The sequence below is a fragment of the Drosophila melanogaster genome, chromosome 3R (genome assembly GCF_000001215.4).
Source record: "Drosophila melanogaster chromosome 3R".
In the NCBI taxonomy this organism is placed as follows: Eukaryota; Metazoa; Arthropoda; class Insecta; order Diptera; family Drosophilidae; genus Drosophila; species Drosophila melanogaster.
Genome location: NT_033777.3, coordinates 21129889 through 21154589, shown reverse-complemented (window position 1 = coordinate 21154589; position 24701 = coordinate 21129889). Strand labels below are relative to the sequence as shown.

Below are 24701 nucleotides of genomic sequence, written 5' to 3'. Positions count from 1 at the left end.
CGAATTTTAACTAATAGTTTCAACTCAACTACAGCTAACATTTCCTAACATTACTAATACGCCACGTTGGCTCTATGGAATGACTTTAGTTCAACGCTGTTGGTTTTTTTGGCTTGGTAATCCGAGTTTCGCCCCACTGTGCAGTGGTCAGAGGCAGTCGGAAAGTTGACTTTACGGGCTCATTGCACGCTAGTTTAGTTTGGCTTTCTTGACGCCTCTAAGCAGACTACATAATGTACACATTGGCCACGCTCTTTCTCACTCTCTCTTTGTGGAAATCATAATTGAAAGTCTCGAAAAGTGCATGAACGAATTCCTTAAAAGTGTGCCACACAAGTCATTCAACTGCAGAAATATTAATATATATAGGAAAAGCGGTGTGGGCTGAACAGCTGACTGAGCGCCACGCGACAACGCGGCGTATGTGTGATATTTTTGGTTGATTGCCTGGCTGCGCAGAAATAAAAACGCCAGCCAAGCATTTCACATATCTTTTATCGTTTGTTTTTATTTTCTCAATTGAATCTGTAATAAATTTCGCTAGAAACGAAATTGTTTACTCGCATGAGACACCATTTATGTGACTAATTTCCGAGCATCAAGAGGAATTTTTGATTACCGCCAATGCTAGGCATGACAATAAAAAGCTTGGCATCTTTATAAGTAAATTGCATATACAATTTATTGAATTGCGACTAAAGTCAGCGACCTTAATTTATAAATACATATATACGATATTTAAGTAATTTAAGAAAAGTCCTATTCCTTTTATTTAAATTCTTTGAGAACAATCACGTTTTTCAATTCATTTATTTAATCCTATTTTCATCTTATTGGCGTTAGCAAAGAGAAAGGCAAGGATTTCACCATATACGATTTCAGCGTTATTTACCTAATAAATCTTTATATCTTTGCCTCAGCAATTGAAAAGTTGAATTGTTATTGGTTAGAAATAGTTAGTTATGAAAACTTTCACTTTAAGTAAGTAGTTATTAACTTTACTTTGCATTTTTGAATTATTATCGTATTATTGTAGTATTATCGTTTGGTTGCATTATTTTAAACGTATTAAAAACGTTTGCATAACACGCACAACCAAACATGCGAATACTATATATATCGCTCATACGCCATTTGTACAGATGGTCGGTCGGAATTGACAAACTTGTGACTTTGCGTGTTTCGAAATGTTTTATAATATTTTATTGATTTTTTGCAGCTCTTTTTGCGCCCGACAAATTAACACCGCAACACTAAAACAGCACCAATAAAAAATAGCATTTAGAACGCGCTGCAAACACTTTTCGACTGAGCACTTGCAACAAAATAATAAAAACAAAGAGGCACAAAGAGAGCGGCCATCTAAGAGAATCACAGAGAGAGAGAACGAACTGCTGCGGAATTTATTTCGCATTTGTTTCATTTTATGCAACTGCCAAAAGCGAAATTGGCAAAACAACAACAAAGACGACCCGAAAGCGAAAACGAAACAAAATGAATGCAGCACCAAAATAAACCGAACCCGAAGTCAAAGCGAGATGAAGAAACCGAAAAGAGTGGCCACAACTGAAAGCAAATGTAGTGAGAGGTTTGAGAGAGAGTTGCATCGAAGAGAAGAGGAGCGAGAGAGCTCTTCGGTATATTTAATTCATAAAAATTGAGATACAATCGTAGTCGCGGCCATTGTTTTTCCTCTTTGGGCATCGCCGACAAAGAATTTACTAAAGATTTTAAAAAGCATTTAATATGATTTTAAATTAGATTTATCTGTTTGTAAAAAAGGAAGACTAATTACCAAATTTATTACATACATTATTGCAAGTTTAGACTTTTATATAGACATCATCTCTTCGATAGTCTGCTAGACTTACTGAATTAGTAAATAAAGTAAACTGCACCATAAAAGAGTAGGTTGAAAAGAAAGAGATTCTTCTCAAACTCTTTAAGTCTATGTTCGAAAAGGAATCTCTGATTCTGCATTAAACACGAACAAAATGCATGAACTCCCTAAAAGTACCGAATAAGTGAGAGAGAGAGAGAAGCCTGCATATAAGAGAGAAAGGGAGCTCCTAGAAAGTGCCAGAAATTGCGTATACGCCACCAGAGAAGCTCCGCAATCAGCTGTTGGCAACACGTGAGCGCCTCGGCCCCTCGACAAGGGGGAGGGCGAGCTTGTCTGCTAATTAAAAACAGATGGAAAATTGTGGGCGGAGGATTTAGACAATTGAAAGGATGAAACAAACAAAAGTGCAATGGGATCACCGGGTGACTCATCTGCACACTCTGTGTCAAAGTGATGAAATGGCACTCAAAGTGAGCTCGTCTGTCGTGGAATTGCACAAGAATGTGATGAATTGATAGAAACAAGGCAGATATGGAAATAGACGACCCAATGAATGGTAATCAAGAGTTCACAATCAATAAAGTGATAATCAAAAGCCCCCGAGCCATAAAAAGAATTTATTTCCTATACATTACTTCATATACGTACATATGTATCTTCTTATCTCAATCGCTTTTTCTTGAATGCCTGAAAAACACGATAGTAAATCTAATGATGATAAATTGTTTCATTTTACAAGTATTATTATAGTCAATCATTCGGATGCTATACGAAAGAAATGGAGTTCAAAATAGTTTGGAATTATCAAGAAATTAAATTCAGCTAAATGTGTTAAAAATTATCATCTTGTGTTGTAAGACTATAGAGAGCTTCTTTGTTCTCTGATTAGGCCAAACGCTAATCACAAATCGATGCCAATTAAAGTTGATTTATAACTCAACAAGCGTGAAAATGAAAGGTAAACAGTAAACAAAACGTTATTGCGTTGTCAATGAAATTATAAACATTATTACCGAAGAGCAGACTTACTGCAATGTTTTGTAGTGCCTCTATAAAATATACACTGAGAAAACTATATCATATTGAGTTTTAAACTTATGTACTTATGTATCAAATGGTATTAATAATATTGGTCATATATCTTCTTGTTCACCAATTAGTTAAACTTGACTTAATTGTGGTGAAAATATTGAAAGACATGTTTTTCTCTGTGCATAAACACTGACATATACTGATTCCGGCCGTCCATCATTATTTTCAACAGCACATATCCTAACAATTTTCACGTTTCGCTTGGCGAAGAATTTTACGCGATTTGCGTCTAGAGAAAGAAAATAGCCAAGCTTTTTCTCACTACAAAGGAAATTTTCTTAATTTTCGCTATTTTGCTATTCCGCTTTTCTTTCGGGCGCACATCCAAATCGAAACATGTGACTCGATGGCTCGCAGTGAATGACATCATTGATGGTGGGTGGTTGGTGGGTGGCTTTGTGAGTGATGTTCTTCGGGCAGACATTTGGGCACACACGAACTTGACAAATGAATTATGAAATGCAGAACGGAACGGAAAGGGTATTTATAAATACCGACCAAAAGCTTGATTCTCTTTTTATTGCCCGCTAAATACGCTTTTGCTTTTATTCTCGAAAATGTCAGAAGCGTTTATTGGCCTCAGGTGAGCCGCGACGATTGAAAAGCCAGAAAAGTAAGAGTGTTTTGGGGTCTGTAGGGGTCAAGAGGGAAAATGGGGCAAATGAATACCAAAGGGCATTGGATTCTCAAGGTTTTCCTTATATAACTAAGGAACATCAAAAAAGGGCGACTCAAAAACTAGTACACATTCAATTTAGCTTATTTATTAAGCTCCATATAAATCTAAATAGTTAGTTATTAAGTTATCGCTCCTCAGTACAATTGATCTACAAATGTACTATAGAATGTCAATAAAAATAAATTATGTAGATCATTTTAGATAATAAGTAAAGATGAGTCTATAGACTGTTACGTCTGTAAGATGAAGGACCAAAATCAAATAGTAAATTAAATATCATTGTGATATTAAATCAGCAATAATTTAAATTACCTATGCAAGATCACGTAGTGCAAATGTAGTTAATTGTAGTGATAAACTGTGCGTATATGAATTGTGTCATATAAGCTACATACATACATATGTATATTAGCATAGATGATAAGGTGTCCCACTTATGTGCGAAAAACATATGTCATATGTTGCATACGAGCAACTAATCAATGACAACAGCTCTACAAAAGAAACATTTTTAAACATCAATACTAGAATCATCACAATGGTGATCACACGTGATGTTCGAAGTGCTTGTTATCACCATGTCAAACCATAATTTGCAGATATCATGGCATGAAATGATTTGCGATTGTCCCTTCTCCCCGCACTCCTTGCACTCATACACCGTAACCATCACGTTATCAGTGTGAAAGTCGCATCTGAATTGCAGTATGTGTGTGTGTGATTATTTACGCCCAGTGGGCCGCCCGCCTGTATTATTTATGCATGTGCCTTTGTTTTGCCCGACCGAACGACAGTCATTATTTTATTGTTGTACTTGTGCGGGAGTTACCACCCCACCCCCTAAACCCCCACGCCTCTAAACAAATCATCGGACACTCAACCGGGAAGACGGCAACTGGAACACCGCATCCGGCCGAATGCTGACATTCCGGCCGAATGCTGACATTACACAAAAGTCGCACTGCAACATTGTCCCCAGCTAGCCAGCCACATGCCGAGTCGGCATGTTCATTATGCTTACAATTAAGAACCTATGTACTTATGTATAAGACGAAAACGGAGGACTCGAGTAGCCACTCTCTGACAATAAACTTGATACTGATTTTGAACTTCAAGAAAGTCAGTCGTATTCTTTATTGGAAATCTTCACACTACAACTATCTGCTGAAACTTAAAAACCTTCATACATTTACACATCATATCTTCACAAAAGGCTCCACCCTCGATCACGGACTTAACTGGCGCAGCCGGTAGGATGTCCTACCTATTAATAATTACCTACCTGTAAGTAAACATGTAAGAAACGAAACAAACTATATGCAAGATGTCGACTGAAAGTGACTAGGAACAAATTTTTATAAAACAAAATTGAAGTTGTGAAGTACCAAATGAAACTCAAACATATATTCAAACACAGGAAAAAAAAAGAGAGAGGAAAAATGTAAAATAAATAAATATACAAAAAAAAAGTGCAAGTGTACCGTACTGCCGCGCTGACGTGGAATCTATCGCTGATCATCACGCCATCGGTATGTCCATACTCTGCCGAACGTCATAATTTTTTTTAAAAAGTGCAAGTGTACCGTACTGCCGCACTGACGTGGAATCTATCGCTGATCATCACGCCATCGGTATGTCCATACTCTGCCAAACGTCATAATTTTTATAAAAAAGTGCAAGTGTACCGTACTGCCGCGCTGACGTGGAATCTATCGCTGATCATCACGCCATCGGTATGTCCATACTCTGCCAAACGTCATAATTTTTATAAAAAAAGTGCAAGTGTACCGTACTGCTGCGCTGACGTGGAATCTATCGCTGATCACCACGCCATCGGTATGTCCATACTCTGCCAAACGTCATAAGTTTTTATAAAAAAAAAAGAGTGCAAGTGTACCGTACTGCCGCGCTGACGTGGAATCTATCGCTGATCATCACGTCATCGGCACTTACATACGCTGGCCAACGCATCGCCAAAGCCTCTATATACACTTATATATGTGAGCATACAATATCAACTACAATCCAATACATCCACGTACTGTACCGCCTCGTTGGCATGGAATCAAACGCTGATCACCATGCCACCGTGGTAAACAAACAAAGCACCAAAGCCTCTCTAATACATTGTACACTCAAAACGCACACTGCCATACGTCGGCGAAAAATCAAAACATAAGCAAAAATCATTTCAAACCAAGCGAGGCTCATTCTGCGTACCACAACGACAACGACACTGCATGTGTAGTGGCGCACCCATGTCTGGGTAGCCGAGGTAAGGGGAAAACGCTTGAGTATCGTCAAGTGTTCTTGCCTTTCACTCTTCTACAATGGGTTGCTACGCTCATGTATTGCACATTCAAAATAACCAAAACAAATGTACTAAAGAAGTCGACATATACAGATATATTTTGTTTCCTTTCATTGTGTAATTTTGTATATCAAACAAATACTAATACCAATCACATTGCAGAATATAAAAGGGAAAATATAAAGCCAAAGACAGACACCCATACACTCTAGTAAACAAGAAATTTGTTCATTATTTTTCAATCATACATAATATACTAAGTAACCTCAAATTTAATGTCAAAAAAGTTCGTTTACAACCTTAGGAAAACTACACGTTCAGTTGTTGGAGTTCCACCAAACACTAATAGGCCCCCACATCCCGTTAGACGTCCTGACTCCCTTCTCCCGATTTCGGAAGAACCCAAATCAATATCTTCCCAAACCCCCAATATGGACTCGGGAAACGATTCTGCCCGCCCCACTCCATCCCCTCTGGCGCCCACTGTCAGTGGTATTAGCTCCTTAATTTCAACTACGTTCAAGCCTAAAGATATCATGGCATTTGTTGAGCATTTGCCAACCTTTGATGGTACACCTCGTCTATTGGACAGGTTTATCACTAGCGTAGAAGAAATCCTGATGCTCATCAGGGGAGCTGACCAAACACCGTATGGCCTGCTTACTCTGAGGACCATCAGGAACAAAATCATTGATAGGGCCGACGAAGCCTTGGAACTGGCAAATACCCCCTTGGTTTGGGATGAGATTAAAAGCAATCTCATCCGCCTCTACTCGAGCAAGAAAAGCGAGGCCAACTTGTTAAGCGAGCTTAACACATTTTCGGACAACCTGACCTTGGGCCAACTGTTCTTTGGTATATCAAAGGTGAGAAGCCAACTCTTCTCCATACTCAAAAACAGCGAACACAACAACACTGTTGTAGATGCAAAAAAGGTTGTCTACAACGAGGTTTGTCTCAATGCTTTTATGACTGGTTTGAAGGAACCTCTCAAGACTTTCGTCAGGATAAAGTCCCCTTCTACACTTGAACAGGCGTACGAGCAATGCCAAATAGAGCAGACCTTATATAGGGCACAAAACAAGCGAACCAACAGACCAGAGCAGGGACCCAATGGATCAGACAATAAAACCTACCGAAATAGCTACGACAGCAATTACCGCAGCGGACGTAACGACCGAAATGACCGTAGGGGACCCTACTCTAACTCTAACTCTAACTCTAACTCTGGCCAAAATAGACCATTTAATTCACACAATCGCACACCCCAATCCGGCACCAAGGACAACCGGGCCAATACATCAAACCCCTTTCGAGCACCTTCACATAGTTTGAATAATATAGAGGAGAACCCTCAACCTGATTCGAATTTTCAGCAAACGGCCTCGGGAAACCAACAGGGTACATAAGCCCAGCCACGCACAACCCCTCGCTTCCTTTTATAAAAATCAAACTATCCCAGACAAACCCCCTGAAGTTTTTAATTGACACAGGCTCTACACACTCCTTCATCGACCCAAAATATGTCGACCCTAGGAACTGTGTGACCTTAGATACGCCCATAACACTCAAAACAGCCCTGAACAGTTTTAAAATATATCAAAACGTCTCTATACCATTTCCACCGGAATTCCAAATCACGGGCAAAATGACCCTTCTACCTTTCAAGTTCCACTCTTATTTTGACGGATTGATAGGAATGGACTTATTATCTTACCTAAAAACAGAAATAGATTTACTTAACCTAAATCTAAAAACCCCAAGTACCATTATACCCTTATGGACCCACAGTAACTCAACTTCAAACGTATTTAATATCTCTGGACATACGAAAACTATTTTGCCACTACCAGTGGAAACCAAACAGGGCGACTTCTACATCGATTCAATTACAATCAATGATGACTTAATAATATCAGACGGGATTTATAATGCCCAAAACAATATTGCTAATTTCGTTATCACAAACTATAGCGAGAGGGATCAGTTATTGTACCTCGAGAGCCCGATAAAAGGCATGCCATACTCCACGGCCAACAATGTTGAACTTTTCAGTATCACTTCAGACACCCCACAGCCCCAAAACTCCGCAGCGTCGTTACAAGCCCTTGGCGTCGATCACCTCTCCTCTGAAGAGAAACAAAGCCTACTTTCACTTTGCAAAAGTTATCTAGATATCTTCTACAATGAAGACAAATCATTGACCTTCACCAACAAGATTACACACACGATTAAAACCACGGACGACACCCCCATTCATACAAAATCTTATAGATATCCTTACATTCATAAAGAGGAGGTCAAAAAACAAATAGAGGCAATGTTAAATCAGGACATTATCAAATCCAGTTATTCCCCGTGGAGCGCCCCCGTCTGGGTCGTCCCAAAGAAAATCACTCCTACGGGAGAGCAAAAATGGCGTCTAGTTATCGATTATAGAAAACTCAACGAGAAGACTATATCCGATAGATATCCAATACCTAACATCGCGGATATCTTAGACAGATTGGGCAAAGCCAAATATTTCTCCACACTTGATCTGGCAAGTGGATTCCATCAGATAGAAATGAATCCCGACGACACACCCAAAACTGCATTTACAGTAGAGGGGGGCCACTACGAGTTCATTAGAATGCCGTTTGGCCTCAAAAATGCCCCAGCCACATTCCAAAGGGTGATGGACAATATTTTTGGAGACCTTATCGGAACTATCTGCCTAGTTTACCTAGATGATATAATAATTTTCTCAACCTCCTTACAAGAACACTTCATACACTTGAAAACTATTTTTGGAAGACTCAGATCTGCCAACTTTAAAGTCCAACTCACAAAATCCTACTTCCTCAGGCGGGAGACAGAATTCCTTGGCCACATCGTTTCACAAGAAGGTGTTAGGCCAAATCCCAATAAGATCGAAGCTATAAAAAACTTTCCATGTCCCCACAGTAAAAAGTCAATTAAGTCTTTCCTAGGCTTGTTGGGATATTACAGAAAATTTATCAGAGATTTTGCGAGACTTACCCAACCCATGACACAAAAATTAAGGGGAAACAATAAATCGATCATAATAGATGATGAATTCAAAAAGGCCTTTGAATATTGCAAAACCTTACTGTCTAACGACCCAATCCTCCAATACCCGGACTTTACAAAACCTTTCACACTAACCACGGACGCAAGTAATTTCGCAATAGGAGCTGTCCTATCCCAAGGTCCGGTGCATAGTGATAGGCCCGTATGTTTTGCTAGTAGAACCTTGTCGGCTGCGGAAACAAATTATTCCACAATTGAGAAGGAAATGCTGGCCATTATATGGGCGGTCCAATACTTCAGACCCTACCTCTTTGGCAGGAGATTCACTATAATCACCGATCACAAACCACTAACTTGGTTAATGAATTTCAAACAACCAAATTCTAAAATAGTTAGGTGGAGACTCCAGCTTCAGGAGTACGATTTCGAAGTCGTCTACAAGAAAGGCTCTCAAAATGTAATTGCTGATGCTCTCAGTAGACCAGAGGCCTCTGTCAACCATAACGAAGCCCTATCAATTCCTCAAAATGTTTGCCCCATCTCAGAGAAACCCCTTAATGATTTTAATATTCAGCTCCTGTTCAAAATAACCCCAGATACAAATAACGCCACACTGACCCCGTTTAAACACAAACTTAGGAGGGAATTCTGTAAACCCAATTTTCAGTATGACGACGTAGTTTGCATTCTTAGGCAGTCGTTAAAACCAAACAAGACATGCGCGGTATTTGCCCCCGACCACATTTTTCAAATGGTGGAACAAGCCTACCAAACCTACTTCTCAGCCCACAGTCAATTTAAACTCATTAGATGTTTGATCTTCCTCCCCGAAATTACTGATAGTACGGAGATCGAAAAAATTATAACCGACTATCACTATAATAGTAACCATCGAGGGATCGATGAAACATATTTACACATAAAACGACAACAGTTCTTCCCACATATGAAGGAGAGAATAACTCAGTTAATTCGAAAATGTGAAACATGTTTAAAATTAAAATACGACAGACAACCTCAAAAGATCACTTACCAAATATCCGAACTACCTTCAAAACCGTTGGACATCTTACATATAGACATTTATACTATTAACAAAAATTATAACCTTACTATTATCGATAAATTTTCTAAATTTGCGGCTGCCTACCCTATAACTAATAGGAATTGCATTAACGTAGTTAAAGCCTTAAAACATTTCATTTCCCAATTTGGTATTCCCAAAAAGCTGATCTATGATCAGGGAGCAGAATTCGCTAGCGATATGTTCAATAAGTTCTGCACTCAATTTAACATTGACCTACACGTTACGTCCTTTCAACAATCCTCTAGTAACTCTCCCGTTGAACGGCTTCACTCGACACTAACTGAGATTTACAGAATAATACTTGACGTCAGGAAACAACAGAAACTCAGTAGCGAGCATGACGAGATAATGTCCGAAACCCTAATCACATATAATAACGCTATTCATTCTGCAACTAAACATACCCCCTTTGAACTATTTAACGGACGTACTCATATATTCAACCAAACAATCCAGTTCAATAACGAACACGACTACTTAACGAAATTAAATGAATTTCGCGAGAAGTTGTACCCCCTCATCACGGACAAACTTTCAAATGACGTAGTTAGGAGAACCCTAAAATTAAATGAAACCCGAACAGACCCCGTAGACCTACAACCAGACACTTTAGTCCTTAGGAAGGAAAACAGACGTAATAAGATTACACCCAGGTTTTCGATTCACAAAGTCAAACACGACAAAGGTCATACATTGATAACTGCTAGGAATCAAAAACTACACAAATCAAAAATTCGAAAAACAGTTTTGAAAAAAGACAAAAGCAACAACGTACCCAACACTGATAATAACTGACCCCACTACCTCTTAACTTACCATTTCAGGTTCACCCTTGTGCCAACTCAGGCTATCCATGTCCATTATTTAAATGATAACGCCCCTATAGCCAAGATAGAACTAGGGAAAGCCTTACTAATTGAGAGGTACAAAATAATTAGTCATGTAATCAACCTACAAGACTACAGCAGATGTATGGAACAATTCCATCTGACCATTAATAAATTTAACCCCGATTCCACGTTGACGGACTCCGTCACAATTTTAAAAACCAAATTAACCCAAGCCCAAGTAAAGCTCAAAGCCCTTACACCTTCATATAGAAACAAACGGGGTTTGATTAACGGATTGGGGAGTCTAGTAAAGGTGGTTACCGGCAACATGGATGCCAACGACAATAAAGAAATACATGAAGAACTTGACAATATAAAGAAAAATTCCGAAGTCAGTAACGACAATCTCCAAAAACAAGTAATGTTTAACAACGAAATACTTATCCGGTTCGAAAATATCACGGACCATATAAATAATGAACAAATTTTGATAAGTAAATTCTTTGATACCTCACAAAACAAAATATACAAACACTTAAACTTACAAGATACCCTTCTGGAAGAAATACAATATTTAAATAGGATTAATTATAACATAGAATTATTCATTAACCACCTAAACGACATAACAGAAAGTATGCTATTGGCGAAAATAAATATAATTCCCAAGTTCATCCTAAATGAACAAGAAATGGATAAAATAAAAACAATACTGGAAAAACAAAATATCACAGTCAAAAATGAACAAAGTATATACAATTTCCTACAAATGAATACACTAAATTACGAACAAAAGATTATTTTTAATATCAAAGTCCCAATTTTTAAACAACCTTTTCATACCCTCGCCAGACTAGTTCCATTACCAATAAATAACACATATTTTGTAATAACCCCAAATTACCTAGCTTATAATATTAATAATAAGAAATTTCATATGACCCGTAAATGCCCCAAACTGGATAATACATTCTTGTGCGACGAGAACTTCTACGTTGATACACCACAGAACAACACATGCCTGGAACACCTTTTGAACGGAGAAAACAGTTCCTGCGATGTACGGGAAACCGGCCCCATCACCGACGTGTTCGAGGCAGAGAGAGGTTACATCTTCGCATTCAACGTGAACAAACTGAAGGTATCCCTAACAAACGGCTCCGAGCTCTCAATAATGGGGTCAGCCATCATCAGATACATTAACGAAACAATACAGATTAACGGTATCGATTACGACGGCACGGTTGACACGTTCCCTGAACAGACGGATTTTGATCTTCCCCCCATGCGAAAAGTAACTAGGAATACCACTATTACGGTACTAAGCCTAGAAAAACTGCACCTCGAAGCCACCCAAACAATGGATAAAATCCTGGCCGTCCATCACAATACTATACAGCACACCTGGACACTCTACACTCTGCTCGGATTGGTAACGTTCCTAGCAGTCATCTTATGGCTGCACCGACGAACGAAACACATCGTCCACATCCACGAGGATCATCACGTACCAATCTACGCGTCATCCATACCTTCGCTATGGCCGTCACTTCGAACTGGGGGGGGAGGAGTTACCACCCCACCCCCTAAACCCCCACGCCTCTAAACAAATCATCGGACACTCAACCGGGAAGACGGCAACTGGAACACCGCATCCGGCCGAATGCTGACATTCCGGCCGAATGCTGACATTACACAAAAGTCGCACTGCAACATTGTCCCCAGCTAGCCAGCCACATGCCGAGTCGGCATGTTCATTATGCTTACAATTAAGAACCTATGTACTTATGTATAAGACGAAAACGGAGGACTCGAGTAGCCACTCTCTGACAATAAACTTGATACTGATTTTGAACTTCAAGAAAGTCAGTCGTATTCTTTATTGGAAATCTTCACACTACAACTATCTGCTGAAACTTAAAAACCTTCATACATTTACACATCATATCTTCACAAAAGGCTCCACCCTCGATCACGGACTTAACTCGGGCGATAAGAGGGGCTGGAGGCGCTTAATTTCGCTATCTGCCAAAGAGCGGGACAGAGAGTGGCAAGCATAAATCACTTTTCCACAATTATTCCGTCTGACGACACGCTGATAAGTGGGAGTGTGACATTAAATTGGGGCACAAGTTAAAACTTTACATAATGCATTTAGCCGGCTTCCGTTTAACCGTTATTCCGAGAGAGGGAGAGAGAGAGGAAGAGAACACAACAGCCGGCTAACGGTACATATGACCAGCCACCCCCACAAAAAGAAAGATGAAAAGAGACAGGGCGACAGCGTGATTTGGGGTTGTTTATCGTGCTTTCACTCCCACTTCAACATGTGAGCACATTTACAGAGTAAAATTTTGAAATTACATCTTACATATCCCGCTTATGTACACACAATTCACTTACTTTGCCGCCTTTGTCTTTGCTTTTATTCGCGTCGCTGCGACCCACACTCACTTTCGATCGAATTTAGTTGCTAAAATTAAGCCAAAGCACTAAAAGACACTCGCATACACACGCGCACGGACGTCACCAGGGCAAAAACAAATACACAGTCAAACAGCTGGCAGCGGTAGCAGCAACAACAACAACTAGAGTGCGACTCATCCAATAAGAAAATATTTTATTTGATTTATGCAAACGAGCCAATTTTATTATTCTTTTTAATCACACGTCACACTGCATTCGTTGCTGTTAAAAATAATCACAATTTTTGCATTTCGATTGCTTTTCTTTGCAATTTTTATTGCATTTTCCCGCTAATACTGGGCATATCCTTTTTCCAACTTTCGCTTAATTTCGCGTTTGTGTTTCCTTCCGTTCCGTTCCGAAACTCGAAACATGCGTTCTTTTATTTTTCGGAAATTTTCGTCCCGATTAGTTTATTGTATAATTAGCATTGCGCACACTGGATTTATACATTTTAAAAACATTCTGAAAATTTCGACCGTATCTGCAACGGCTACGGCAATAAACTAGAGTTGCCAGGGTCGGCAAAGTGATCCTATCGATTGTTGCCAATTGATTCGTCGCGGTATCGATACAACTAATTTGTGTAGTCTTTTTTTCATATTATTACGGTTTATATAGTAGCTAACACAATATTAAATCTTATTTCAGTATAACACGAAATTGATATTTTATCTTGGAACTCGAGTTTCATAGCATCTTACTTTTGCCTATGAACGTAGTTCACATTTCGTGTAAGGTGGCAGCTCTGATTTAAGCGCTTTAAATTCAAGTTAAAGAAAATACAAAAAAAAATGGGAAAATATTTATTAAACTGAGCCAGAAAATAAGTTGCCTTTGTTAGGCCTTCTTAGTAACGTTCCATATAAATAATACAACCATTAATAAAAGAGCACGTTTTAATTATAAATTGTAGCATTAAATGATTGAATGATCCTGTATGTTAGAGACCCGCAGGTCTGGTGTAAACTTTTGCACAATATTTGTTCCTTTTCTAATAGATATCAATAATTTAATTAACTTAAACGACGGTCTATGGGTTGCAGATCAAGTATCGAATGCTGTGTTCGCTATAGCTAGAATCCTTTGTACGATAAGCAGTTCTAGGAAATGGGGAAACTTTGGCGCTGCAGCCGCTCGAGCCGGAAGCATTGTCTTCTTAATTTGTGTATGTACAGTACATAGGGCTATGCAATCATCTATCAAATTCTACGAATTCAGTTTCTTTTCCTCGGATAGCTTTCCCTCGACTGGCGGCTTTTTGGCCGTAGCCAGTGGCGCCTTCTTGCCGTACAGCATGTCCACAAAGAGTGCGGCGAACACCAGGACAGCTCCAAGCCACTGGCGGGCAATCAGGACGTTTCCGAACAGCAGAACGGAGCACAGGACGGTAAAGAACTTTCGCGTCGTCGTAACCACGGAGCAGGCCAGAGGTCCAAAGCTGGCCACCATCAGAAAGATGAAGAACTGACCGAGCACGCCGCACACAGCTATCAGCGATAAATGGGTCCACGCCTCGGGATGTCGGATGGTGAAGTACATGAATTCCTTGGCCTCACCTGAAGATTTTTTTTATAGTTTTTCAGAACATTTATAAAAACGTATGGGGCTTACATAAAAAGGTCTTAGCCAATATTTTTAGCTCAAATAAAGTGTTTTTAACACTCACCTGTAAATACCATGGCAACGCCAAGCATCAGGGTGCTCCAGAAGTTCATGGCCCTCATCATCTGCTGACCGGAAGGCGCGCTGGCCGCTCGGATGCGTTCCTGAACGGCTCCAGTCAATCCGTCCATTGACAAACTGAGGAAGAGCAGCACCTCGCCGAGAAGCGTGGTCTCAGCCGGCAAATTGGACACCTTGCCCTCCTTGTACATAAAGAGAATAACTCCCAGGACAATGGTCAATACGCAAGCATAGCGCGTCCAGCTGTAGGATTTGCGACCAATCAGCACGCCCAGGATCATGACGGGGATGGGCTTGGCGGATTTACCCACCACAGCAGTGGGATAGGGAACCCAGCGCATGGCCATATTGGTGGAGACCATGGCCAGAAGATAGGTCAGCGAACAGGCCACGTAGGAGCCCGCGTTGGTGGTGTCCTCCTTTTGCGGCCTAATGGTCAGCAGCACTGGAAGACCACAGATCAGAATTGATTCGTTACAAGTCCACGTAATCCTTACCCTTGGCAAACACATAGTTGCAGAGGCACTGCACCCAAACAAGGGCCAAGGCGTAAGTGAAGCGCTCTCCCACGGATCCATCTGTCTGTACCTCCTCGCCGTAGCGGCCCCGCGTCAACTTCTCCTGGACAATTCCGTACAAGAAGTAGCATACGAAGATACCGACGGCGTAGATCACAAAACGGCTGCGTTCCGGCAGATTCATGGCGGGCAGATGACGGTTTTTAAAGCGTGTGACTTGCGAATTGGTTAAGTCGGACTTAATGCACGATCCTAAACAGTTGGCATTCTCTGGAGTCGCGGCTGCAGTGCCGTGATTTGGCGTTGACTATCAAATAATCCAATCAAATACGTGGTCGGTGCTGCCGCTTTAGCTGGCTACTAGCCAGATTAGATTAAGTGATTGCAAGCACCTGTATTTTTGGCCATTTTTTAGGTGCACTGTTATAGCTATGTTCTTCTTTTGAATCATCAATTTCATCATCTTATTTAATAAGTTTAAATCATAACTCTTTATAAATGAAAAATAGGGCATACATAAAACACTATAAATGTAATAATTGATAAATCAACTAACTAGCTATTTATTGAAAGCAAGAGTTGGCAACACTGCATTTGCTAAAGAGCGGGGGCGTTTTACAGTGTGACCGTTAGTTGGAAGTGAATATATTTACTTATCGGATATCTCGAATTGAACTTTTCGGCGCGAAAATTAGCTGAATTTTTCTTTGCAATGGTAAAATAACTTTCACCCCCTTTTTTATATTATTTGTTGAGTGTAAAATACCCGCTCTCCCCAATTTGTTTTCTAAAAACCCTACGCATGATTCTTTCAAAGAAATTCTTTGTATCAGAAATTGAATTTCGTTTATTTGGTTTTAAAATATATTTGCAAAATACAATAAACTATAGTCCCGCATACACAGGCGTATATGCGGGCTTCTCTTTGTTACACTGGTAATGCACTTGAAGTTCTTGGTTTTAGTGAATGCAGCCTGCACCCATTGAAAATACGCCCACGCGTAATACTGTTCTAAGAGCCTAGACAACAACAAACAAGCGATTATCCTCTTAAATAGCAGTTAACAGTTAAGCGGTAATTTGTAAATGATAAAAGGGTGTGGCGACTAGACCTTAAAAGCTATAATATGAGAGAAAAACAAAAAACAATTAAAACGAAAGGGGTAAAAACCGAAAGGAAACCGAGCGAAGCGTCTACAGAGGCACCTGCATGGGTGGCAGCCAGGTGTAGAAAAGAATGTATGCAGCGCTAGAAACCACGTTAGAGGAGTCCAACGCCGAGACGACCTGATCGTCGAACTTGAACCATTTTCCGTAGTTGGCGCTCTTGCAAAATGCCGTGTAGTGCCCGCCTTCCATGGTGCCGTAGTGATTGGATACGGCGTACAGCTGGTAGGTCTTAGGTGTTACCGCCCGCGATTCCGCCCGTGCTATGTAGGGATTCATGTCCAAGTTCTCGAGCGGGAAGCGCAAGTAGTTCTGCTTCTTCATGTACGAGCCAGAGTTACTGGGATCCGCATAGAAGCTATGCGGGATTTAAGAAATTATAAACAAGCATAGCATAGTGTTAGCATCACTTACCGCTTAAGATGCACCACCAGCACAGGTGGCAGCTTCGATATATCCAGCTTCTTGATGGCATCTCTTTTCGTTTTACAACTAGGACAATTCCAGCCATGGATCCTTTCTCCACTGAAGTACATGTCCATGCACTGGTTCAGCTGACATACATTCGAGTTTGGCGGCAGCTCCAGGCTGAGATTAGAAAAACTCTCGTACGTGGCGGACTCCTTGTGGCAGGCCACACATTTCACAGTGCTCTTCATTTGGCCATAGAATAAATGCAGAATCATGCTCTCCTTCGCCTTGGTAAATTCCAGCCAAGCCTTTTCCGACGCACTGATCATCTCCCGCTGACGGGGCACATGTAGGGTCTGGAGATCCGAGTGCAGCCAGTCCATCAGGATGGTGAGGAATTCGTGTGAGTCCTGCTGGTCAACGCCGCGGAAGATCTTCTGGTACTGGCCCACAACGTACTGCAATGAAGTATGTTTAGTTTAGAAAGAAATTTGGGTGTTTTTTTTTTTTCAGTTGCATACCCTCAAATCTCGGCTGGCCACACACTTGTACTGTCCATTCCAGAGCTCCTTGATGAGTGCAGCCACCTCTTCGATCACCTGGCCATTAGTCTTGTTGCTTCTGCTGATGTAATTCTTGTATTTGTCCGAAATGCAGTACTCGGTCAACTGAGGCGTGTTGCTCAGGCACTGCAGTATGCTGTTCATATAGCAGGTGTTGCCCAGATTCTTCAGTCCAGTCAGTCCACGACCCTGAAATGTTATCCAAGGATATAGTTAACTATTCGGAGATAGAGGAAAATAAAATCTATAGCTATTACTCGTCTCAGCGGAAAGATGGAGCTATAAATGCTGTAGGTGGGCGGAGCTGTTGGCAGCTGGAGCCTCACGCCCGCTACACAAATCATTCGCGGAATCCTGTATAATGCTATTCCTGCTTAACAGTATGGCAATTGTACGTTTCTTTGGTTTGAACATGCTTTGAGTGCGGACGTCGAGCGACTGAGAGTGGGGGTAGAAAGCGCACCAAGAACGGCGCACGTCTGGGCGGGTGTCTTCAAAACGTGACCCGCTGGCTATTGATTTGACTCGTGTCGCGGCTATATTTATGTGGCCAGTGAGTCAACCACCACTACCCAAGCAATACTTACCACATTCTGACCAATGACAGGCGAGAAATCACGAACGCGTTGCGATGTCCTCTCCACATTCCTCGGCTGCGGTTTCATCGCCCGATCGAATGTTGGTATTTCCGCCTTGTTTGGCGCAATTGTCGGATCCGGATCGCCAGTCAACTGGAGCAGGGATTCCAGGCTGTCTGACACGACATGTACGTCCTCCAAGTTCCTGCCCGGCGAAGGCGGGCCCGAAGGTGTTGGTGACTTGTAATGCTTTTTTGTCTCGCGAGCGATCGCCAAAAGGCGCTCCCGCTCTTGACGTTCAAGTTCATGCTGCTCGTCCAAGCGCTGTCGTTCGCGGATCTTGGATTCTATATTCCTCGTTGCCTCGACCTCCTTTTGCGACAACTGCTGCGTAACATTGTGTAGCTCTTGTATGCGACTTAGTTCTTCTCGCAGACGATTGTTTTCCACGATCTACGACACAAACGAACAATTAATCGAACCTTATAAGGTAATTTATAGATCTTACATAGTCCTGGGCCTTGCTCTCCAACTGTAGGATCCTGAAGTGCAACTCCTGGTCCTCGGTAGCATTCAAACCATCGCCCTCTGCTGCTTGACGCTTCCACATTTTTGAGGCCTTCTCCAACTGCTCATCGTTCTGCTCTGCGCGCTGCAAAAACTCGGCCTGATCACGCATGATCTCAGCAATGGGCTTAGCCGGCGGAGAAGGACGGGAAATTCCCTGTTCATTAACGCGAGTGGCCGCTGGCTTGTTGGCCCGATTGAAGTCTGGACGCGGTCTGAAGTCCTTCGCACTAATATCCTCCTTCATGGTGATGTCGTGGATTGAGGGATACTCGATATCATCGATGGTCTCAATGTCGTTGTTGTTCTGCTGCGGCGCCTGCACACTGGGATTAGTGCAATGGGTCGGGTACATCATAATGAAGTACTCATAACCGCCCTCGACAATTTGAATGGGTGCGCGATACGTCACATCCGGATCCCACTACCAGAAAATAATGATTATATGTAATCTATGGCTAAATACCACCCATACTCACGTTCTTCAGGATGTCCAGAAGGGTTGAAATGGCTGTGTTGGTCGCCGGTTGGGCATCTTTGGTGTTCCAGTCCATAAGAACCACCGAATCCTTGACGGAACGCGATGCCCACGACGCCTTGGCGCTGCTGCTAAGACGAGCCTGCAATCTGCCAGCCGACATTCTGTGTAAATCCAATAAGTTAGTATCCAAATAGCGAGATTATTATAATGGACAACTCACCCTGGCGTTATCAACTCCTCGGGCACATTAAATGCACAGTAGTACGTGAGGTGGGAGGCCTCGTAGTCGGCGCTTGGGCGACAGTCCATAACTAGGACCGATTTCTCCTGCATGCGCCGATACAGATCCTGACAGGTTATCAGCCCAAGTCGGGCGTACTGCGTTGGCTGTGTTATCGGCGAGTCCACACCCGCACGCCCATTGCTAACCAGGTCGGGAGCAATTGGTTCCGGCGCTTGGTGCTGCTGAGCATAACGATGCCGCAGAGAGTTGATAATCTCCTCCAGCGTGTCCATAATGCGGCGATTCGACTCGGTGTCGCCCAGCATCTGGCGCACCGTCGTCTTGTGGCTGGGGTAATCGGATTTTTTGTGAATTGCGGTCAGCATATTGAAGTACTTCATGTAGGTGATGTAGGCCAGTTCCTCGTCGCCATCCAGTCTGTACTCCTCGGCGGTCATGTACAGTTTGCGGGCGGTGTTCAGTAGGCTGCGAAGAATGCCAGGTAAATCAAAACAGCCGCATCAGCACCAAATCGCGGTGTCCACTTACATTTTCATGCCCTTGCTGCGCAGATCCGGAATGATGGACATCTTCTCCAGGTCATCAAGGTTGGAGCTCATATGCAGTTTCTTCAACTTGGCCATTATTCGTTTTTTGTTGTCGGGGCGGGCTACGTTGAATTTGGGAATCGGGATCTCGCCGATTTTCCTGTTCTCATAGCAGGAATTTCTCAATCTGCGGGCTGGGCTGCAACAACACAATCATTTGTTATTTTGCATGAAATTTATCGATAACAAAGAAATAGGATGGCGCTGTCAGAAGTGCAAATTTAGATTGTGCAAATTTAGCCATTTAGCTATTAATATTGAAAATCCAACTAGATATGTATTTTAGCTGTACGTGTTTTATTTCAAATAAACAAATTCAAATATAATGAATATGTAACTCAATATTATGAAGATTAAAGCTAAACTACATTTTGTAGCTATTTCTATGGATTTGGAAACAAAATTGATTCTTTTTCCTAATCTACCATTTAAATATAAAATTATATTTTAACACAAAATGAATGATATATATTTTAAAACTATAAATTCGAGCTCACACTTGCAAACTTTTTAATGTTTTTAATACCAATAAACTCCCAAAGTTGAAGGGAAAACGGCTAAAACGACAGCACTGTAGATGTCGTATCACAGCTGATACCCTTTTGTTTTTATTATTTTTAAATGGGCAGGACTTCGAAGGATAAACGAGACATATTCTACCGCCTGGCCAAGGAGCAGGGATGGCGTGCACGAAGTGCTTTCAAACTGCTCCAGGCGGATGAGACCTTTCAGTTGCTAGAAGGTGCAGATCCAACCGCGTGTTTTTCGGAGCGATTCTAATTGTCCACTTATTTCAGGTCTCACCCGAGCCGTGGACCTTTGCGCCGCTCCTGGCAGCTGGTCACAGGTGCTGGCCAAACGCTTGTACGAGCCTCTGCCGCCAGAGGAACGGGAAAAGGTAAAGATCATCGCCGTAGACCTGCAGGGAATGGCTCCGATCGAAGGAGTCAAACAACTGCGGGCGGACATCAGCAAGGAGTCGACAGCCGAGGCCATAATTGAGTTCTTTGGCGGCGAGAAGGCACAGATTGTTGTTAGCGATGGCGCTCCCGATTCTACTGGAATGCACGACTTTGACTCGTACGTTCAGGGCGAACTACTTCTCTCCGCCCTCAGCATATCCACCTTCATACTGGAAGAGGGAGGCTCCTTCGTGTCCAAGATCTACCGGGCAGACAGGACCAGTCGGTTGTACACTCAGCTCAAGCGGTTCTTTAAGAACGTATGCGTGTTCAAGCCCTCCGCCTCGCGCAACTCCAGCATTGAAGCCTTCGTGGTGGCCCGAGAGTTTTGTCTGCCCGATGGCTACAAGCCTTGCAACCTGACGACCGAATGGCACGATCAACCCGAGTCGTGGGTGGGCAGAAAGAAGGAGAGCCCGCCCGTGGTTCAAGTTCCCTTTGTTGCCTACAAGGGCGAGTTGGACTCGGATCGCACATACGATTTGGTATGTTAATACTATATCTTCGTTTGGTTTAAACCACTAAAATGTTTTGTTTTAGGGCGAGAACTATGTGTATAAAGAGCCAGTGCAGCAACCCTTGACGGCCGCCTATCAGGACATTCTGCAGAAAACGAGCCAAGTGAACATAAAATATGAAGGCATTCGCGTTATTCACGATGAGGAAATGTTGAAGAAATGGCTAGAGAATGATGAGAATAAGTCTGAGAAGTTAGGTGCCTGTGTAACGTAAATAAAAGCTTTAAAAAATGAAAAGTTATGAATATGAGTGTAAATTCTGGTGCATCTCAAAATGTATCAAAACTTTGTTGCTCGCGCCACAAGCACCGCGTTCAATTTTTATTATTCCGATACATAACAATATAAACTTAACTCTTATCCTTACGCCGAGCGGTTAACTCCACTATGGGGATCACCTTTTGGTTTTGTAACAGTTAGTAACTACATCCCTAATAGTAATCAACTTATGCAATCAGAGTGCGGTTTTTACAACGTCATAATCTTCTCCAGCTCTATTTTTTCTTTGTTGGCCGCTGCTGTCTTGCGAGCCCGAGCTCTTTTCTTTTGATCCACCTTACATCGACGTCGAAATTCTCGAGTTTGGGCTTCGCTCCACTTTTTTAAACGTTGCCGTCTTACTGGAGCTTGTCTGGAGGGCTCTGGTATGGGCACCACCACCTTTCGACGCTGGACAGAGCGACCGTTGGCTTTTGCTGGAAATGCACAGGGCAGTAGATGGAGCTCCTCGTGCAGGCGGCCACAAAGAGTGGGCGAGATCGGAAGGTAGCTGCTTTGCGTAAGGAAGGCTTGGTCGCTGGGGATGGATTCCGTGAGGAGCTGGTGTAGCTGAAAACTCTGTGGCGTGGCCTCCTTGGTGACAATGCACAGCAGGAACTTATCCTTGTACTTGGGTGAGTATCGCAGCAGGTAATCTCCAGCGGGTACCGTGTCCAGCAGCTTCAAAAACTCACACAAGTTGGACAGTAGCTGCGGCATACTTGTGTTATAATAGTCATGAAGCTGCTGCTCCAGCGAAATTAACGTCAGCTTCTCCTCCAGCATTGGCTCAAAATCCCGTAGCGAGATGCGTGTGCAGTGTCCCATCTCTGCCCGCATTAGCTTTAACTGCACCCAGGCGCTTATCAACTCGTATTTGGACATTATTTCGCAACCGCAGTCTGGCTTGTTCTCCAGCTTAATGAAGTGGCATCCAAGTGGTTCCTTGCCGCTGGAATCCTTAACTGCTGGTATGGATAGTGTGCTAAAGATTTGAAAATCGTTGCAATCATCGCCTTCGCCTTTACATCTAAGGGTCCAACTAACCAAGGCGCTATTGCAGTTGCCATCTTCAATGTCTGATGGTTGCTGATCGATTGCGCGAGGCTTGTAGACCATCTGCAGATCGATGGATGACTTATCACAGGCAGGCTCATCTGGCACCTCCTTGACTGCTCCATTTATATTGAAATCCAGCCACTTGGCTTGTCCGGGCTGTGAAATGTAGGCTCCATAAGCCAGTTTCAAGATCAAACTGTTCGTATGCCAACCACAGTTGCGGGGGGGGAATGGCGACTGGAACTCCATGCACTTGTGCTTGCTGTTTGGCGATTCTCTTAGGCTGAGAAACATTTCGGTGGGCAGGTCAATATAGGATCCGGTGGTAAGGAGCATTAACAGCGAGTCTAGGGGCAGCACGAAGACGTTGCCAGCTTCGAGTTCCAGTTCCTTGTCTTCCTCCCGCAATAGCTGCACAGGAGCCCTTGTTTCTCTCGTCGCATAGCGATCCAAGCGCAGTCGTAATGTCCGCAGGGCTTCATGGCGAACTTCCACCTCTGGCAAGAGTCTTACCCGACCGACAATCCGCTCCAGCTCCACCTGCTCTATGCTGGCGGTCTGAGCATTGAGACTCCTGCACTGGGGCAGCTGTGGCAGCCCGGAGAAGGTCATATATGAGTCATTGGGGTAGGTTTGTTGAAGTTTCTTAACACCCAGTTCGTACCACTTTCTGTAGACCGCCACCAGGCTCTTCATGGGCGCGTAGATGACTTCCTTGCGTCCTTGCTCGTGGTCGTGTATGTATTTCTGCACACGCTGCTGCTCGTTGTATCGCTTCTTTTCCGTTGCCTGCCACACCACGATGTCCTGCTCATCGACGGGTTGACTGCATTGCCAGGCGAGGAGCACTCGCATGCAGGCGGCCTGTTGCTTAAGATTCAGCTCCGAGTATTGCTCCAGGGGATTGGGAAAGCTGTAGAGTGAACTGGCGGTGGTGAGGTCGCGAGTCGGTTTCGGTGGCACCTCGTTGTTGCGCGGATCCCTCAAGGCCGAGTTGCGATTGAACGACTTAAAGAGATCGCCCGTTTCCTGGAGCTCCATTCGCAGTACATCTGGCTCCACTTCGTTCAGCAATGTGTACAGCGCATCGTCCACGTGCTCGAAGGATTTATTGAACACCTTGTACGACGGCTGGTTTCGGAATAGAGCATTTCCTTCGTACAACTTCGCATCCTTGTCCATGGCAAAAGAGTCCATTGAAAACATTCGAAAACTTAGTTTTCCAAATACGTTTTTGGTTTATTATATTTACGGGAGGAACTTGTGTCTAAAGCGAAGTCTATTCATTGGTTGATAAGCTGCAGTGCATAATGTTTGGTATATTTCCATTTCAAGCTCGCATATTTTAAAAAGTAAATAAAATAAATGAGGAAACGTTTATTTAGGAACCTGTTGGGGCCGTTTGCACTTCGATATTATTTTATTGAGAATAACACGAAAACTTCCATCCAGATTACCGATAGCTGGTCACACAGCCTTTGCCCGCGAAACAACGTTTTTTTTAAATAAGAAAACGATTTCCTGGTGAAAAAATATTTTTCTGAAAGCCTGTTATTAAAAAACATTACTTCTGTTACTAAAACTATTGGCGACAAGGGTATAGATGGATAATTGAATATTCTTATACCTCATTACCTAATTTTTCCGCTGAAAACCATCTACTTTATTTCGTAGCTGTTTTCATTAGTTACAACTTTTAGCTTTGATTAAAATGAAGCAAGTTGCTGACTAAACTAAAATGTAATAAAACAAGAAAATATG

General features: G+C 42.4%; 5 protein-coding genes across 9 annotated transcripts in view, besides 1 other annotated feature; 1 reads left to right on the top strand and 4 right to left on the bottom strand.

The window, feature by feature from the left end:
• The window catches only part of SNF4Agamma (SNF4/AMP-activated protein kinase gamma subunit), a 73531-nt gene extending 59680 nt beyond the window's left edge, over positions 1-13851 (bottom strand). The window contains exon 1 of one of the 2 annotated variants that reach the window (NM_169946.2): positions 13279-13851. The gene's annotated coding sequence lies outside the window, so the exon portion shown is untranslated. Of the gene's footprint in view, positions 1-892; positions 1295-13278 lie in introns of those variants that run through there. The other variant, NM_080509.3, reaches the window with a different exon arrangement.
• Positions 4436-12861: a mobile genetic element.
• Positions 13852-14224: 373 nt separating the features above from the next.
• On the bottom strand, positions 14225-16320 carry meigo (medial glomeruli). Of its 2 annotated transcripts, NM_001104383.2 has the most exons (4): positions 16102-16320; positions 15525-16035; positions 15011-15472; positions 14225-14900 (listed from the first exon to the last, which is right to left on the bottom strand). In NM_001104383.2, the coding sequence occupies exons 2-4, from the start codon at positions 15727-15729 to the stop codon at positions 14551-14553; spliced, it is 1017 nt and encodes a 338-aa protein (NP_001097853.1). In that variant the 5' UTR covers positions 15730-16035; positions 16102-16320; the 3' UTR covers positions 14225-14550. The 2 variants fall into 2 exon arrangements, with proteins under 2 accessions (NP_001097853.1, NP_650949.1); NM_142692.3 differs by lacking the exon at positions 16102-16320 and having other exon boundaries at positions 15525-15898.
• A 55-nt stretch (positions 16321-16375) lies between these two features.
• Usp8 (Ubiquitin specific protease 8) lies at positions 16376-20328 on the bottom strand. 2 transcript variants are annotated; one of them, NM_142691.2, is made up of 8 exons: positions 20085-20328; positions 19533-20021; positions 19311-19473; positions 18773-19255; positions 18274-18717; positions 17645-17875; positions 17127-17581; positions 16376-17070 (listed from the first exon to the last, which is right to left on the bottom strand). In NM_142691.2, the coding sequence occupies exons 1-8, from the start codon at positions 20177-20179 to the stop codon at positions 16740-16742; spliced, it is 2691 nt and encodes an 896-aa protein (NP_650948.2). In that variant the 5' UTR covers positions 20180-20328; the 3' UTR covers positions 16376-16739. The 2 variants fall into 2 exon arrangements, with proteins under 2 accessions (NP_650948.2, NP_001247227.1); NM_001260298.1 differs by lacking the exons at positions 18274-18717; positions 18773-19255; positions 19311-19473; positions 19533-20021; positions 20085-20328 and adding an exon at positions 17944-18108.
• A 380-nt stretch (positions 20329-20708) lies between these two features.
• Positions 20709-21856, top strand: Trm7-34 (tRNA methyltransferase 7-34). The gene is made up of 3 exons (NM_142690.2): positions 20709-20885; positions 20941-21590; positions 21646-21856. The coding sequence occupies exons 1-3, from the start codon at positions 20765-20767 to the stop codon at positions 21835-21837; spliced, it is 963 nt and encodes a 320-aa protein (NP_650947.1). The 5' UTR covers positions 20709-20764; the 3' UTR covers positions 21838-21856.
• A 13-nt stretch (positions 21857-21869) lies between these two features.
• Positions 21870-24374, bottom strand: Ice2 (Interacts with the C terminus of ELL 2). 2 transcript variants are annotated; one of them, NM_001104382.2, is made up of 3 exons: positions 24193-24374; positions 23605-24113; positions 21870-23528 (listed from the first exon to the last, which is right to left on the bottom strand). In NM_001104382.2, the coding sequence occupies exon 3, from the start codon at positions 23274-23276 to the stop codon at positions 22092-22094; it is 1185 nt and encodes a 394-aa protein (NP_001097852.1). In that variant the 5' UTR covers positions 23277-23528; positions 23605-24113; positions 24193-24374; the 3' UTR covers positions 21870-22091. The 2 variants fall into 2 exon arrangements, with proteins under 2 accessions (NP_001097852.1, NP_650946.3); NM_142689.4 differs by having other exon boundaries at positions 21870-24374.
• Between the last annotated feature and the right edge of the window lie 327 nt (positions 24375-24701).